This window comes from Drosophila takahashii, chromosome 3R (genome assembly GCF_030179915.1).
Source record: "Drosophila takahashii strain IR98-3 E-12201 chromosome 3R, DtakHiC1v2, whole genome shotgun sequence".
NCBI lineage: Eukaryota > Metazoa > Arthropoda > Insecta > Diptera > Drosophilidae > Drosophila > Drosophila takahashii.
The window spans coordinates 7536425-7555953 of NC_091681.1; the positions used below are offsets into that span (position 1 = coordinate 7536425).

The 19529-nt window shown below is 35.2% G+C and overlaps 1 protein-coding gene across 3 annotated transcripts in view; it reads right to left on the minus strand.

The window, feature by feature from the left end:
- Positions 1-19529, minus strand: part of 5-HT2A (5-hydroxytryptamine receptor 2A) — a 171376-nt gene that overhangs the window by 38009 nt on the left and 113838 nt on the right. For all 3 annotated transcript variants that reach the window (XM_044394780.2, XM_070217193.1, XM_044394779.2), the window contains exon 5: positions 15622-16053. In XM_044394780.2, coding sequence (XP_044250715.1) covers positions 15622-16053 — 432 coding nt within the window. The remainder of the gene's footprint in view (positions 1-15621; positions 16054-19529) is intronic.

Genomic DNA, 19529 nt, shown 5'->3' on the forward strand with positions numbered 1-19529 from the left:
CCCACACATATTCTTTGGCTTCCTACGCAGCGCAAGTTTATTTTAGCCGAGCGCCACGCCCCCTCTAACGCCCACAATCGCCCCCTAACGATTTTAAAATGGGTCCTGCGCCCACATCTTTAAAGATTTCCGAGAAGTATAAATGCAATTTTGTTGTGTTTCTTTATACCTATCGAAATGTAGAAGACATTTTTCAAATCGGACCATTCATTAAAAAGTTATACGCAATCAAAATTTATATATCTATGTCCCTCGCACTTCATTTAGCTGAGTTACGATTATTAGTCGGGACACCAACCCGAGTACAGCGTTCGCACTCCCTTTAGCTGAGTGACGGGTATTAGATAGTCGGGACACCAACCCAAATATAGCCTTCTCTCTTGTTTTAGTTTTTAATTTCTTATAAATCGTCAAGGTTTTTTAAGAAAAGTAGAAATATCACATTTTAAAGCTTGGTGCTATAAAATGATTTTACATCATATGTATATTTATACCCTTGCAGAGGGTATTATGATTTCAGTCAGAAGTTTGCAACGCAGTGAAGGAGACATTTCCGACCCCATAAAGTATATATATTCTTGATCAGCATCACAAGACGAGTCGATCTAGCAATGTCCGTCTGTCCGTCCGTCTGTCCGTCCGTTTCTACGCAAACTAGTCTCTCAGTTTTAAAGCTATCGGGATGAAACTTTCGTAAAAGTCGTATTTCTATTGCAGGTAGTATATATGTCGGAACCAACCGGATCGGACAACTATATCTTATAGCTCCCATAGGAAAGATCAAAAAAAAAAACGTAAAAAAATTCTAGCTCCGGTGTTTTTTGAAATTTTACCTTTTACTCTTGGGAATATTTTTTTTTATATATTTCTGAATTTCGGTTTTTTTGTTTTTTAAATCGGATCACTATATCATACAGCTGCCATAGGAACGGTCGAAAAATTAAATGGAAATTAATGGGAAAAAAATTATATCTTTGTTGGTTTTTATTACATTCCCTTCTACTCTGGGATATGACTATTTTGAAATATTTCCGAATTTCGATTTTAATTTTTAAAAAATCGAACTACTATATCATATAGCTGTGATAGAAACGATCGAAAAATTAATGTGAAATAATAAGAAATTTAACATTTTTGTGATTTGTAAATTAATAGAATGATCTGCAAGGGTATATAAGCTTCGGCTTGCCGAAGCTAGCTTCCTTTCTTGTTTTTCTTTGCTATACGGAAATGGTTTTAGTATTTTTGTTAAGAATTTATGGGTAATATTAAAAAAAAAAACCATTTCACCTAAAAAAAAAATATCTAAGAACTCCAATATTTTTTGTGCCAATTTTTTTTTACTCTTCCCCTTACTCGTACAGTAAAAGGGTAAAAGGGCGCTGAGATCTCGGAAACTACAAAAACAAGAAAATTGCGATTGTTTTAGTCGAGGGCCACCCCCTTTAACGCCCACAAGCATCCTAAATGATTTTAAAAGGTGTCTGGCGCCCACACTATTACAGTGTAATACATCTGCATGACTGGAATCAAACAGGCTTTGAAATGATTCCATTCGAATAGAATAGAGTTGAGTAAATACTCAGCACACTATGACTAGAATGGATTGCATCTTGGTCCGTATAGAGTATGACAGAAAATTCCTAGAGTTAAACGAGTGATAACGAAAACCAGAATGTCATATTTGAATAGGCTGAAATCATTCGAGTTATTCGAATCCATTCGATTTTCTTATATGACGTCATGTAAGAACTCGAATGGATTCGAATAAATTCGTCTGAGTTGTTCGTGTACTCATTTACTCGATTCGTTTTCCATCATCATTTCTGGTTCTACTGAATTTTACGTCAGTAGGGGAGAGTGGGGGAATTTCGTCACAGGGGCAATTTCGTCACCTGCAATATCTCGGAATCCATAAGTCGTAAAAATATATAATTTTTTTGTTTTAATCCTTCAAGACGGCCAGACACAACCAATGCATTTGTTTTGCACAGAAGGCCAAGATAATTAAGCTATAATATTAAATGTGTTTTAACAGTTCAAAAGCTACACTTAGTTCTCGACGAAATTTTTTCTGTATGCCACAATTCAAAAGGAATAAGATACACGATTTTTTATATAATACACAGTGCTATAATGTGCATTTCTGCGTCAGTGATTTTTAACTTCGCGCCTAATTTCGCAAGAAAAATAATTATTTCTAAAAAAGTACGGTCTGGGGAAATTTCGCCACCCTACGCTAAGGGTAAATTCGCACCTATTTTAAATACATATTTTTATATTTGACGAGCTGGCTAACGAACAGACTACCAGCAGCAGCAACAAATATAGGACGTCAACAAAAATGGTACGCTTGATCAGTGTAGCATATTTTCAGGCGTTAAACTCCCTACATTTTTCAGGTGACGAAATTTCCCCAGTTGTGTGGTGATTTTACCCCCCTGTGTGGTGAGATTGCCCCAGTATATTGGTTTTACATTTTATTTTTTTATAAATCACCAAGCTAATTAAAAAAATAGGGGAATGTCACATTTTAAAGCTTGGTGCTAACCGCATTCAACAATAAAAATAGAAATATGATAACGTGTCTCAAGATGGACAAAAAATAGCTTTAAAAAAATGCTGACGAAATTCCCCCACTCTCCCCTACACTTATTTATTCAAGCCAGTTTTCCTACACATTCCAACTCATTCAACTCATTTCGAACATTGTCAATTCGAATATGTATTTTTTGTTATTCATGCAGATGTAATAATTACACACAAAAAAATTTGCTTGGTAAAATTGACCAACAAAGATAGTTACGTTTACGTAGTTTACGTACGTAACTATTAAAATAGTTACGTGTATTTTGTTTTTGCTTTGGGTTGGTGTCTTTGCTAATTGTGTGTATTTTGTTGTTGTGAAATGACTATTTACTTAGTAGAATTTACAATTTGGCTGGTTGGGGCCTGTTTGACAATTATTATAGTTGATTTTACCAAGTTTTTTTTTGTGTGTACAAATTTAGGAAAGGTAAAAAGGTTGGCAAGAAAGTCATGCCTTTTTTTTAGTAATCGTTTTTAATCTAATTAATTTACGACTAATCGAGCACCAGGGTCACACTTCTTAGTATTGTTTTAAAGCTTATTGTCTTAGCAAAGAGTATATATTATACAGAGGGCGCATAACTCTGATAATTCTGTTCACACTGTTGTCGGCAAGGGGAAAAGGGTAATGAGCTTGTTCTATTTTTAGGTTTCGTTTATTGAATACACAATGCATAAGTGTAAGTGGGCTTTGTGTGCAACGTGGCAACACATTTTGGACCAAATTTCATTTTTGTCATATTGATAATCGAGGGCCAACAACTTTAAAAATTCGAAAAGGGTTTTCTGCCCACAACATCCAACTCGGTCTACGGTCGTGCTGGCTAAAGCGTTGATCAGCGATGTTGATGCGTGTTCGATCCCCGCAAGGGGCAGACGTTTTCTAATATTGTTTTTTTTTGTCTCTAAATATATTTATTTTATTTTATTATTTTAGTTAATTAAGCTTTAAAGCTACAAAATAATTCATGAATATTACAAAGGCTAATTTCTAAAATATATATGTAATATATTTAATATTTTTTTAAGATCTATCTATTTACTAATAGTGTTACCCTTTGATGATCAATATTATTATAAGTTTTATAACTGTTAAAAGTTTTATTTTAAAAATCACACTTTAACAGTTATTTTCTGATTTGTAAAGTAAAACTCAAAGAATAACTGTTATTTTTTGAGTTTTATAATAAAAGTTGACAAATAACAGTTATTCGTCGTGATCAAAAATAAAACTCAAACTTGATTTTTGGCGATTTTGTGGGCAAAATAAATTTTAAAAATAAATAGTTATAAAATATGCGCGGTTGCCTTTTTTAATAAATTTTTAGTAAGTTATATAAAACATGATCAGCATGTTTTTTTTTAATTATTTCATTTTTCAAAAATGTCAAAGGGAATCACTGTTATTCATAAAAATTACGGATTTGTAAACTACAATGGCTAATAATAATAGTGGTGTATTTAAACAAATTTTTTGACCCCTCTAAGTCCGTGATTTTTTTTTGTAAGAAAAATTTACAATAACAGTTATTTTCGGTCCCTGATCAATAGTAATTACAAAATAGAAAAAAAAAAACAAAACAAAATTAAAAATGCTCCTAAAAAACAATACAAAAACACAAAAAAATAATAAATACTCTTAAGCTAAGAACACACGATTCAAAAAATTTGCAGCAAATTAGTTTGCAGCAATTTGCTGCAATCAACTTTCCGTTTGTTAAATTTAAAGTAGGTTAAAACCTTGAAATCGAATGGGAAATCGGAGTTTGAACCCTACTTTAAATTTAACAGGCGGACGAGAAATCGGCCCCAAAAAAAAAAAAAAGTTTGCCCTCGCAAGAAATCGAAATTCTACAGCGGGGTTCGATCCCCGTACCGCTTAGATTGGTAGTCAGAGTCTTATCCACTAGGCCAAATGGCAAACAGTGCCGCGGCCTACTAGATTCCAACTAGAATCGAGCAGTGCGGGTTCTACCGTTAAACTGCGGGATCCACCGCTAGAACCCGCCATACGACAGACTTTTTTATATGGGATGTCCTCTCTATGTATGTATACTCTTCGGTAACACTGTCAGGTAATCGGTTTGCCGACGGATTTTTTTTAGCTTATTTTTTCGAGAGGTTTTGTAAAAAGCATATTTTTAAATATAACCCGAAGTAGGTATAAAAATCGTAGTATGCAGGTAGTTCATAAAATTCATTAGAGTTGTCTTAAATAAAGTTATATTTTTGGGAAACATTTGTAAGTTGGGTAATTTTATCAAAACGTCCGGCAAAATACGGGGGATTTAGAAACAGTAAACCGACGTCTGTGACACCGAGATTTGCTATTCTTGGGAAATTCGGTTGAAATGGTTTTCTGTGACACCCCCGATTGAACCATTCCCAATTGTTCGCGTGCATGACTGGCTTTATTGGTTGAAAAAAAACGGTGCGTTTCAAATCACTAAAGTTACACACAAAGAAAAAACTTGGTAAAATCAACTGTAATAATTGTCAAACAGGCCCCAACCAGCAAAATTGTCAATTCTACTAAGTAAATTGTCATTTCACAACAACAAAATACACACAATTAGCAAAGACACAAACCCAAAGCAAAAACAAAATACACGTAACTATTTTAATAGTTACGTAACTATCTTTGTTGGTCAATTTTACCAAGCAAATTTTTTTGTGTGTAAAAGAAATCGTATAATCCTTTCGGATTCGGATGCTGATGAAAATATTGAGGAGGTAAATGATCAAAAGATTATAGCTCACCCGATACCGTCCTCAACATATGCTATATGCTTAAGTCCGTCCGTACCCGAGAACACAGACAAATTAAAGTTAACCAATTTAATGAAAGAACTCGGTATGGAACATTTAATGCAGTACCTGGTTGTTAAGGAATACAGTGCACTGGCCAGCATGCTGGCAACAATGTCGGATGCGACATTTGTTTCTTTCTTGCGATTTCTCATTTGCGTTTTATGCAATACTGATTGTTCCAGCTACAACATTGTGGCAGCAGCTGAAGTGGTGCGACAAACGGTTTCGTGTTTGCGAGTTTTTTTTGTCGCAATGCACCACATGACGTATGAGTGATTTATGTCCGAGCCGCCATACGCGTCTGATTACGTATTCGTCATGTTGTAAGACTGTTGTGAATGTGCATTTAATTGCTCAGTTATGTAATTGTTTGTTCTCAACAATCGGAGGAGAATTAAATCTCTCCTATTGGACAAAACATTTTATGTTACAGATGAACATATTTACTTCAGAAAGAAAATATTCACACAAAATAGTTTCAATGGTCACGAAATAACTATAAAAACTTTATTACAAAAAAATGCAATAAATTAGAAGCATTGTGTTTCCAGGAGTTAGTGCTATAACATAAAATATTGATTTTTAGGAGCAATGCCCTTAACAACAACTCACCTTGAATTTAAGAAAATCGTCCTTAACTATTAAACGCCATAGAATTAAGAAACTTGTTCTTGATAATAGAATTTTTTCTAAAATTCTAAATTTGAAATGAATTTTTTTTATGAACAAACGTTGTTGTAGTGGAGAAGGGGCAAAAATAGTGAATGGGACAGAATAGTTTGTGGACCCCAGTATTTGTATTGGCTTAATTTTAAAGTTAAATTTGTACTGCGGCAAGGGTAGTTTAAGTTGTACTTTAAAATTCATTGAATAATTGCACTATGCAGCATTTTTAATGCTTTTTAAATTTACCTCGATGGATGCTATATTTATGGATTCGTTATGAATTCCGAAGTTAAACTGCGTTTTCCAAAAAGTTCCCCTACGCAAGAATTCTTAGCAACTTAAAAAACACAGGGCGGCAATACTACTACTATTTTGACCGCAGCTGTATGCTTTTGACTATGTTTTCTAAAATTTGTTTTTCCCTTAATAAAAATCCTAAAATTATTCTAAGTATGGTGTTCGAAGGATAACATTTAACATCGAATCAAACCATGAATCCGTTTGCCTCTGAGAGCTCCGGAAAGTTGGCCAATTTCATCATTTTTCGAACTTTGAGGTCCTTGTGCTAAGAATCCTTGCGTCGGGGTACTTTTTGGAAAACGCAGTTTAACTTGGGAATTTGCACCGAATCCAAAAATATAGCATTCATTGAGGTAAATTTTTGATGCTGCATAGTGTTGTTATTCACCTCGTTTGATTTAAATATTATGAAATATTCAGACTTTTAAATTAAAAGTCAATAAATAACAGGTATTTTCTGTAAACATTTTAAAAGAAAGGTTATTGTATGACTGAAATATAAAAATGTCCAACATATCGGTTGGATACGCTACGATTTTTGAAGTATTTCATCTGTTAAAATTCGTTTGGAATTTGTACCTACACACAAAAAAATTTGCTTGGTAAAATTGACCTACAAAGATAGTTACGTAACTGTTAAAATAGTTACGTGTATTTCGTTTTTGCTTTGGGTGTGTGTCTTTGCTAAGTGTGTGTATTTTGTTGTTGTAGAATAACTATTTACATAGTAGAATTGACAATTTAGCTGGTTGGGGCCTGATTGACAATTATTACAGTTGATTTTACCAAGTTTTTTTTTTTTTGTGTGTACCTATGTTTTTATGGTGGCAATTTGTACTTACTTGTAAAGTAAATCTTATACATAAGGTGTGTTTCAAAATTATACGACACCAACACACTTATTTTTTGAAAATTTGTAGCGTTGTTGTTGTTTATAGAAAGCGAAACATTTAAATGCAGATCGAAAGAACAATGTATGATGTGTACGAAAAAAAATACCACGCGTCCTTGATCCTCTTTTTAAGGATTTACCGCAAATTTTTCGAAATATAGTCTATTTTTCGGCTATGTGCGATCGTTTCATAATTATACGACACCATCGATTTTTCCCGGTTCCAATGATCAAACTTGACCGAAATTTTTTTTCTGTTTAAATATAAACTAAAAGGTTCCATTTTGAGAGTAATCCAGCCCAAAGGTCCTTTCAATCTTCAACCAATACATAAATATTGAATATGTCTCTCTACACCTTAAAAAAGTAGTTTTTCGAAGTCATATCCCACAATTCGTCTTAACTTTTGTCTGGTCAATATTCTTAGCACTTTTGAATCATATAAAAATCCTTTTCAGTTCATTACATGCACGAAACAGACCTAAAAAATCATTTTTTTATAAACTGCCCTTTTGGAACAAAACCTGTTTTATTCCAAAAATATTTCTCTCTATACCTTAAAATATTTGAGTTGTGCAAACTTTCAGCTTAAACATGTAAGAATTGTACTCATTGGAAATATAAATAGGGTTTTTCTAAATTCGCATAAAAAATTATATATCTTGGAAATGATGAAAAGGAACAAAAATGTTTCTTCGGGTAAATTAAGTTGGTTATGAGATGGACAATCTTGGATAATTAAGTTTCTTTTATAGGATGAATAAGACAGTCAAAACCGCGATAAAAAATTTCAAATAATTAAAAAAAATATTTTAAGTTCTTAACTTCAAAAATTCATAGCGCCCACAAATAGACACCAAAAAATTTCAAAAAAATCACAGATGATAACCATGGCAAACTCTTCAAAGTACCCGAGTTTGAAGAAAATCTAAAATTTCATATGCGCAGTTGAGAAATTCTTACCCACCTTAAAATTAAGATTTTGTTATAAGTTATGCCACGGAGGCAAAAATTATATTGTTTTCACATGAAATTCTTTGTTTTGTTATAACGATTAAATACAAACACAATCACCTTAATACGACTTTTAATAAAAAAATTAAGGATTTTATGGTGTCGTATAATTTTGAAACACACCTTAGTATTGGTGCCGCCGTCGCGAAAGAGATTAAAAAGCGTAACAACCAGAGAGCTGCAACGAGTCAATCATTTTCGGGTACACCCGATCATTTACTCGTATCCGTTTTGATTAATCGCTTCGGGTGAGCGAAATGAAATGAGCGGTGAGCGAATGCGATCGTGCCATGAATGATCGTTTGTGATCGTTCAAGTGTGTGATCTGATCGTGTGTGAACGTTCGGCTTGAAGATTTTACCCGTTTGTGATCGAATATTTTGTGCAATCGATTGGTGTGATCGTGCTTCGCGCCTATCGGTATGACAATGCAGTTCGTGTTATTGCTTTATATTTGGCACAACATATTTTTATATTTGCACAAAATGACAACAAGTAATAGATTTTAAAAGCGTTTTAGAACTAATATCAAATGGAAGCTACACGTTGTCAGGCCACCGGAAAGGAAAAAGTTTCATATGGAATAAATATTTCTCAATAAACATATATGTACACACAAAAATAAAACTTGGTAAAATCAACTGTAATAATTGGCAAACAGGCCCTAACCAGCAAAATTGTCAATTCTACTAAGTAAATAGTCATTTCACAATAACAAAATACACACAATTAGCAAAGACACAAACCCAAAGCAAAAACAAAATACACGTAACCATTTTAATAGTTACGTAACTATCTTTGTTGGTCAATTTTACCAAGTTTTTTTTTTTGTGTGTAATACATTGAAGTGCACTCTCCATCTATTTTATTTCGTCGTCACAAGAAATCATATTAATCCGTTCACAATCTATTCATGTACAACTGACTCGAGGTCGCAATCATCGGGAACGATTGAGCGCTTCGGAACGATCATTTTGTTCACCTACACCCGAAGTTCAAAATCACATCATTGATCGTTACGAAGCGAGTCGGGTAGTTGATCGGATCGTACTTTGGCTTTCGGGTTTGATCGTGATTATTCGTTGCCGAGTGAGTTTACCGGATTAAACGAAAATGATCGCGCGATGATCGATCGTACTCGATCATACTCGTTGCAGCTCTCTGATATACATATACTTTGTTTGGTCGGAAACGTCTCCTTCACTGCGTTGCAAACATCTGACTGAAATTATAATACCCTCTACAAGGGTATAAAAAGTCGAGGCATCTTACAAAATGGGAGTAAACATATACATTTCTCTATGTATGTTCAGTGAACGTGTTTAGTTTCTTAGTTCTAGAGGTTGCATCGGGATAAAACAAATAAATAAATTAAATTAAAATTTTCGATTCGCTTATGTCTCTAGGGGACGAAAAGGATATTGTCAATGCGGTGATTATACATATAGTTCAAACAAATAGTTCAAATCCAAGTATGAGGAACAGCTTAATTATGATGAACTGCCTAAATGGTCTGATTGCGTAAAGGTTTTAGATCGACGATATCAACATGTGTCAGCCGAGGAAGCGTCGAGGGTAAAGGAAAAAAGTTTTTCGGAAATTCCCTCTGGAAGCAAGAAAAATATTAGGAATTCATATACTTGCTCCAGGGTCAATAAGACAAGTGATCCAAAATGCTTATATTGCAGTTCTAATCATTTTAAAGGTAATTGCCAGGAATTTGGCGGAATGCCAGTTTTAGATCGTTTTAACTTTGCCAAAATGAAGCAATTATGTATTAATTGCCTAAATGAGGGACATAGAGTATTTAAATGCACGGCATCCAGATGTCGGGTATGCTCACGGGCACATCATACTCTACTACCGCGGTCGGCAGCGCCCTATTAAGTGAGCATAGAATTTTGTTCTGCCCAGCCGCTGCTCGCTCACGTATACTGTAGAACAGCGGTCTGCACACACCCTCTGGTGACCTGCCCAGTGCAATTTACTCATACAAATATTAAACAAAATGTTATTGTATGTGTGTGCCGACCGCTGCTCTACTACATCAATAAACCTCGAGTTGTGGCTCACTCAAGAAGCTGGCAGGATCAGCAAGGGCAAGGTACTTCAGAACACTTGGTAATTAACCAAGTATTTCTAGCAACAGCCAGGGCTCTATTAGATTCAGGGTCGCAAATTAACTTTATGACAGAAAGCCTTGCTCAGCTTCTAAGATTGTCAAGAACAAATAAAAGTCTTTCTATCACATCAGTGGGAGGTTCAAATTCCATTGCCAGAAGCGAAGTCACAACTACCTTATATTCGCGGCTCAATGGACACATTTTTACGTCTGTCTTTTGGGTACTGGGAACCATAACTAGCAATCAGCCAGATAATTTGCTTCCTGCAAGGCAGTGGAAAATTCCGGCCGGCGTAGACTTAGCTGATCCAGAGTTCCACAAGCCGCAAAGAATTGATATTTTGCTCGGAGCAGACTCCTTCTTTGATTTGATGTGCAGTGGTCAAATCAAACTCACCAATGGAGGTCCATTGCTTTAAAAAACACTATTGGGATGGGTTGTTTCTGGACGGTGTAACCAACAACAAAAAGAAGCTACTTCTTGTATCGCCTTGTCCAAGGAACACATGTTTTTGGGAGGACTTGTTGAAAGGCTTTGGGATTTATATTCCGTCCCAGAAAACAAAGAAGTTGTTAAATTTTCACCAGAACAAATTGCCTGCGAGGATCACTTCGTGAAAAACGTAGCCAAATTAAATTGTGGTAGTTTTTTAGTCCGTTTGCCTTTTAAATCTGATCCGCTCGTGCTCTCTAAACGAAGATTTTTATCGCTAGAGCGTAGAAGCCTTAAAGACAGCTCACTTCGAGAAATGTCTCAAACATGCAATAAGATTCCACCAGGACCGCACTACTTCATACCACATCAATGCGTTCTGAGGCCTGATAGTACTTCAAACAAACTGGGAGTCGTGTTTGATGCGTCTGCAAAGACAACTTCAGCGCAGTCATTAAATTACATTTTAATGGTGGGGCCCACTATTCAGGGGGAACTGCACCCAGAAAAAAAATGACCTAAAATGTCAAAAAATGGCCTAGAATTTAGGTAAAATTGGCCTAAAACTGGAGCTAAGTCCTTGAATGGCCTAAAATTTAGGATTCCATGACCTAAAAAGATAGGCCATTAATGGCCTAAAATGGGGGTAATTTTGACCTAGATTTTAGGTAATTGGCTGCCTAAAAATATGAGAAAACGCCTATCCAAAATTTAAGGCTTTCTTTGGCCTAAAAATATGTACTGAAAAATGTATCTAACTCGAGGTCAATGTCGGTTTAGTCTTCAAGAAGTCGTCATTATGCCAACACACAACATGGAACGAAGAGGCTTCACTGTACATGCATACAATCATCAGCAGTGAAATCGCTGTCTTGGTCAACGATCGAAGTGGGTTACCATGCAAGCCGCGCTATAACTGGTTGGGGAATTACAGCGTCGCCAGAATGGTATCAGAGTTCCGTGCAAATTTATTTAGGTAAAATGCATTATTTTAAAACCCACGATGACCTAAAATATTAGGCTATACGGGACCTAAATAGTAGGGCCAATATACCAAAAATTAAAATTTTTAGGCAGTACATAACCTAAAAGGATCTTTTAGTCCGTTTAAAATGTTTTAGGCTATGCATGACCTAAAATGTTGTCCATCATTTTTCTGGGTGTGTTATTATCACTTGTTAGATTTCGTTTAAATCGATTCGCTTTAACAGCAGATATATCAAAAATGTATAGGCAAGTAAGTCTCGCAGAAGAAGATCGTAACTATAAACTGATAGTATGGCGCGAGAATCCATCTGATGAGCTACAAATTTTTCTTCTTAATACAGTCACCTACGGAACGTCTTTAGCTCCATTTTTAGCCATCCGTAGCTTACATGAACTTGGATTTCGTAATAGGGATAAACATGAAATTGGTTCATACATAATTTGCAACGACTTTTATGTGGATGACATGCTTACTGGAGCCGATGATATTGACACCTTGAACGTGATGTGAAATCAAGTGTCAGAAATTCTCAATAGTGGTGGTTTCCAGCTGTCTAAATGGTTTTCAAACCATCCACAACTAGCAAAAGGGAACAACACTGAAAAATCCCTAAATATTTCAATGATACCGATTCGACCAAAGCTTTAGGTATGCGGTGGATGCCACACACAGACACATTTCGATTTCATTTAGATGAGAGCTTTACAAAATTGACTCCCACAAAACGAACAATTCTTTCAGTAAGCGCGCGGCTTTTTGATCCCTTGGGATTGCTGTGCCCCATTGGCCTTACATCTAAAATTCTTCTTCAAAGCCTTTGGCAACTTCAACTAGAAGAATCTACTTAATCTTAACACAGTCACCATTCCTAGGTACACGTTTGCCAGTGGGTGCATCCAGCCAAGCTTACGGATGTTGCATTTGCAGAGGACATTGCGTCCCGTGGCTGCGATGTCAATGAATTGACTGATCTGGTTCAAAGGTCCGAAATTTCTGTATGAAAATGAGTCATTATGGCCAGAAAACTCGCATTTTTCTATGCCTTCCGAATTAAAAAACTCAGAGTTAAAAAAAGCTGCCCAAGTGTGTATAGCCGTCGAGCTATCAACTCGTTCGAATTTATTGCTCGTATCTCATCGTTTAAAAAACTCATTAGAGTTCTTGGTTACGTTTACAGATTTCTAAACCTACACACAAAAAAATTTGCTTGCTAAAAATTGACCAGCAAAGATAGTTACGTAACTATTAAAATAGTTACGTGTATTTTGTTTTTGCTTTGGGTTTGTGTCTTTGCTAATTGTGTGTATTTTGTTGTTGTAAATGACTATTTACTTAGTAGAATTGACAATTTTGCTGGTTGGGGCCTGTTTGACAATTATTATACCCTTGCAGAGGGTATTATGATTTCAGTCAGAAGTTTGCAACGCAGTGAAGGAGACGTTTCCGACCCCATAAAAAATATATATTCTTGATCAGCATCACAAGACGAGTCGATCTAGCCATGTCCGTCTGTCCGTCTGTCTGTTTCTACGCAAACTAGTCTCTCAATTTTTGAGCTATCGGGACGAAACTTTCGCAAAAGTCTTCATTCTAGTGCAGGTAGTATATATGTCGGAACCGACCTGATCGGACAACTATATCTTATAGCTCCCATAGGAAGGATCGGAAAAAAAACTTTAAAAAATTCTAGCTTCGGTGTTTTTTGAAATATTTCTGAATTTCGAATTAATTATTTAAAAAATCGGACTACTATATCATATAGCTGCCATAGGAACGATCGAAAATTAATGGAAAAGTAATAGGAAATAAATTCTAGCTTCTTTGGTTTTTATTGTATTATCTTCTACTCTAGGATATGACTCTTTTTAAATATTTCCGAATTTCAATTTTAATTTGATCAAAATCGGACGACTATATCATATAGCTGCCATAGGAACGATCGGAAAATTAATGAGAAATATTAGAAAATTGAACATTTTTGCGATTTGTTAATTAATAGGAATGATCTGCAAGGGTATATAAGCTTCGGCTGGCCGAAGCTAGCTTCCTTTCCTTTCTTGTTACAGTTGATTTTACCAAGTTTTTTTTTTGTGTGTAGCTAAATCACGAGAAAGATCAGTAAATCTGACGGCTAGAGAGTTACAACTATCATTTTTTAAACTGATGGAAATCATCCAAAAATATGTTTTTGCAGAAGAGTAGAAACAAGTTTGCAGATGATGACGCTCTTCATACAAAAGTTTTCTGAGGCTGGTAGAAGATTTTCGCTAATTCGGGTGGGAGGTAGACTCTTGCATGCACCTATTTCATATATATTACTCCCTTGTAAAAAACAAATTGTTGATTTGTATCTCCAAAATTTGCATTTGAGAAATTGTCACGCAAATGCAAAAACGATGATCGGTCTTCTGCGGCAGAAAATCTGGTTAATAAATGCTTGCAGAGAATGCACTCAGGTGGTTCGAAAATGCATCCATTGTTTTAGATATAGGCCTGTTCTGATGAACCAAATTATGGGAAATCTGCCTGCGGATAGGTTCGAATCCGTAAGACCATTTCATATTTGTGGCGTAGATTTGTTTGGTCCTATCAATGTCTCGTTGCGTATTCGAGGACGGCCCCCATTAAGATGTATATACAGTGGCGGACAAAAGTCTACATACGACCCCCTTTTTGGGAGTTTTCCCACTCCTTTAGCTTCTACAGAAAAAGTAATGATGCCATCTTGTTTTAAATGTTATTATTACTCAAAAACCAATATTTCATTTTTATACAACAAAAACTTAAAGAGTTATAAACAAAAAACATAAAAATGGCACTGACAAAAGTCTACATACGATTTTTTACATAGAACTTTAGAAATTTTTGCTTCAAAATTTCCCAATCCTGGTCTATAATTCTTATGTACCGGCTTAGTGGTGGTGAAAATAATTGACAAGGAGCATAATTCAGCAGCCAATCCTTCACGATATGCGGCGTATGCCTAGGATCGTTATCCTGTTGGAAGGTCCAGCTCGTTTTGAGGCATAATTTGTACCCAGATGTTTTCAAAATGTGTTCTAATATGGTCTTATACTGAGAAGGAACCATAATGCCCACGACGAAGAATAAATTTCCTACTCCCGAAGCTTCAACTGACCCCCACACCATAACTTTCCCACCATAATCCCACCACAGTATTAATTTGGACCAAAAATCACTTCGGGGGAGTGTCATTATGTGGGGATCAGTTAAAGCCTCCGGAGTAGGAAAATTCTATAAATTCCATCCTTCGAAGTACAATAGTGGTATTTATCTGAAAAATTTGGGAAAAGTCGCCTCTAGATGCCTGTCAAATATTTTACGGCACATATTTTTCCTTGTATTTTTTTAAGCCTGTTTACCGCATCAAGTTAGATGTGAATAGAGGTGAACAAATTACTTCAATGGCTCATAGGCTTTGATTGACTCAAATAATAATGGAACCTAAATGAAATTATGTAAATGGGCATCTAAGCCATTTTTTGGCATAGGTTATAATACAGTTGGGCAAAGACCCTCGAAGATATCCTAAATCAAAACATTAAATGTTGCTATTTTTTTCAAACCGCAATTGCACAAATACCACCCGTTAAACGCGAAAACGAAGTATTCAGATATGCTTATATACGTCAATATTAACATATTTTAATGCCCATAGGCCTGCACCTTTTAATAAAGTCCATTTTGTTGACCTGTGTTATCAATAAAAAGTTTCTTAATTCTATGTCGATGATTTTCTAAAATTCAGTGTGCATTTTTTTTGAGTGTCTACATATATTACTCACCTGTCCATTAGGTTGGGATTGCCGCCGTGTTTGCGCCAGAAGCTGCTCGACTTGCTGGTGGAGTGGCTGCTCGAGGCGGGGGACGAGGAGTGCCGCAGGATGCCGCCCGAGAACCGGAAGCTGCTGCGGGCAGTGCCCTGACCCCTGGACCCACTTCCTCCGGCTCCGCCACTGCCATTAACCACATTGCGGAAACTGACCGTACCGATGCTCCTGGTGCTCGTCGTTCTTCGCTGCATCGAAAGTCGTTCGGATGGCTCCTCGCTCCTGTTCCTGGTGGGTGCTACTTCATCAACTCCTCCTCCTGCATTGTTAAAGTTGCGATTGCTGTCGCTCATTGACATGAATTTGCTATTGCCGCTAGAGAAGCTGCTATGCATCTGCAACTGTTGCTGGCTGTGCTGAGGCCTTATGGTGAAGCGCCCACCCAATCTGAAAACATATATATAAATATATGCATGAGGACTAATGGATCATTTCGAATTTTCTGATTTACAGTTGAAAATATCTGAGGCCAAAATAAATTTGTTGTGAAATTATTTTTATTTGAATAAATAACAGCTTTTATTAAAACTATATGTAGATAATATGAAACAAAACAGCTGGTCTAACTATTTTATTTAACATAAAATTTATTCTGTAAAAGTATAGGGAATGAATGAACTATTTTGTAGGGGAGTGTAGGGTAATGTGAAGAGTAGAGTAATGTGACGAACTCGTCGAATCTCACACATGACGTCACGACAAAAATTCCAAATAAATGTAGTCGTCTCACCTTATCGTGTCGACAATGTATGTACAGTAAAATTAATAAGAAGTCCCGTAATTTCTTCGTGAGGTTTTTCTTCTAAAAAGGTGGTGCGCAAATTAGCAAACCTTTTCAATTTATTTGTGTTTCAGCAGTGTCAGAGTGAAGATGTGTTGAAAATAAAATCAAATATAAAATATATATATATATATATATATATATATATATCAAATATATAAACACAAAAAAAAACTTGGTAAAATCAACTGTAATAAATCAAATAAAAACACCTACATAAAAACTAGTGACGATCGCACCTTCAACGTACAAAAGTTCTGATATCAACTTTTGTGACGAAAAATGATTTTAGATGCGACTAAATAAGTACGCTACCTAAAATTTACTCGTTCGGCCCGCTTTAGCAAATATTTAATATCTACACAAAAGTTTTCTGTTGTAGCGTGCCGAACGAATAAATTTCAGGTAGCGTACTTATTTAGTCGCATCTAAAATCATTTTTTGTCACAAAAGTTGATATCAGAACTTTTGTACGTAAATACTTTATAGAGTTTGCAAAGACAAAAACAAAAATGTATGAGAAAATAGCGAACTTTAATTAATAATACTCTGACCCCAACAACATAAAAACATTGAAAATTATATCATTGAATTTGAAATAAAACTCGACCTTTTTTGACCTAAACAAAATAGGTCAAAATATGCTGAGCATATTCCTTAACCTTTTTATACCCGTTACTCGTAGAGTAAAAGGGTATATTGTATTCGTGCAAAAGTATGTAACAGCTATATTCTTGATCAGGGTCACTAGCCGAGTCGATCTAGCCATGTCCGTCTGTCCGTCTGTATGAACGCTGAGATCTCGGAAACTACAAAAGCTAGAAGGTTGAGATTTTCCAAACATATTCTTGGGCTTCCTGCGCAGCACAAGTTTATTTCAGCCGAGCGCCACGCCCTCTAACGCCCACAATCGCCTACTAACGATTTTAAAATGTGTCTGGCGCCCACACCTTTAAAGATTTCCGAGAAGTATAAATGCAATTTTGTTGTGTATATTTATACCTATCGAAATGTAGAATTCACTTTTCTAAATGGACCATTCATTAAAAAGTTATGTGCAATCAAAAAAATTGTATATATCCATCTCCCTCTTAAGCTGAGTGACGGGTATTAGATAGTCGGGACACCAACCCGACTATAGCGTTCTCTCTTGTTTTTTCATTCGGAAACTAATACTAATACTAATGCTTTCAATTTACCATCTTGCATTTTAGAATAACCATGGCACCGAAAGGATCGCAAAATAAATAATCCTCTTTGGACCGCGATTTCTTCAGAATCACATAATTAAAGTATTTGTTGGTCCTCCATGCTCAAAGGATATCTTATGAAATCTCTGTCCATGGAGGGCCCCTATTAAATCAATTACAAGCAAATACATGCCAAACTTTATAATTCTAACCTTTTTTCACTCATAATATTAAAAACATTACTCTTTGATAATAATTCTGGCCTTAAAATTAACTATTTACAAGCCAAATACATTTTATTGACTCTGTTCCTATCCTTCCAGAAATAAATTCTTCAGTTTTTTTTTTGATTAACACTGTTGCACCACTCGAAAAATTATGAATATTTTATATGAAGTAGATGGTTATAGGAAACACAAACTGTAAAAAATTGGCGGTGTTGTCAGACTTGGAAAGTCTTGAAGCAATTTTTTCAAAATTTTATTCGCGATTTTTGTTAGCTTATAAGAATGGTAAAAATCCAAAGATTGGCTGATATTCTTGAAGGATAACACAAAAATTATTAGAATCAAAAAAGTTTTCTCAAGAACCACCGAAGGGAAGATACATTAAGTGATATGTTCTTAAGTTGCGGTATATTACTCGTAAAACAGCGGATCAAAATATTTGAAAATTGGAATTCTTATCCATTAAGTTCCTATTTACCAATCCTCATCTACAATTTTGCAATATCGCCTGGGGCAGTTTTCCCAGGCTTGTTCACCTGTGCCCTTTTATCCTTACAACTCTATCAAATAAAAACACCTCTTAACGAGGTAAAAAACTAGTGACGATCGCACCTTCAACATACAAAAGTTCTGATATCAACATTTGTGACGAAAAATTATTACACTCGTCATTAAATACACTTTCTAAGATTTTCTCATTCGGCACGCTGCAATAGAAAATGCCTATGAAGGTAAAAAGGCTAAAATAGTATGCTAGGGCGGGCCGAATGAGAAAATATTAGAAAGTGTATTTAATGACGAGTGTAATAATTTTTCGTCACAAATGTTGATATCAGAAGTTTTGTATGTTGAAGGTGCGATCGTCACTAGTTTTTTACATCGTTAAGAGGTGTTTTTATTTGATATCAGAAGTTTTTGTTTGTTTATATTTGCTCTTATAGGAGCTAGTATATACATTTAAATTCAAATTGGTCAATCATAATTTGTAAACCATTGTATTTAAACAAATTAAGTTAAAAAGGCGTTTAAGTATTTCAAAATACCTTTTAAACGAGGTATAGCACATGTCTGTAGCTTCAGTAGTGTAGAACTTACAAACTAACGAAATTTAGCTATTTCTAGTTTTTTTTCCGCTAAAGCAGTGGGTTTTTCCAAAAGTCGTAAAACAAGAGTTTCCCATTTGGAACTCCTTAAAACAATTGAAATGATTCTATGAGCCTAAAATACAGTTTGGATACCCACGCACAAAATTAAACACTCAGGAAGCGTTAGTTGTTCTGAGCTGGCAAAAGTGGCTATTTTCGTTTCTGAATAACTTTTAAACGCGATTTTTTACATAAACATGATATATACCAAAATTTAAGGAATCTCAAGGGCTATACAGTTTAAAGTTGTAAGGAAAATCGTTAGAGCCGTTTTTGAGAAAATTATAAAAAAGGTAAAACAAAAGTTTAAACAAATTTTCTTTTGTTCATATCTTTTTAACTATTACATTTACACAAATTGCATATAGAAGGCGTTTATAGCATTTAAAAAAACCTTTCAAACGAGATGCAGCACAAGTCTGTAGCTTTAGTTTATAGAAGTTACGGCTTTCCGAATTTTAGCTATTTATAGCTGTTTTCCCGCTAAACTAGCGGGTTGTTCCAAATGTGGTAGAACAAA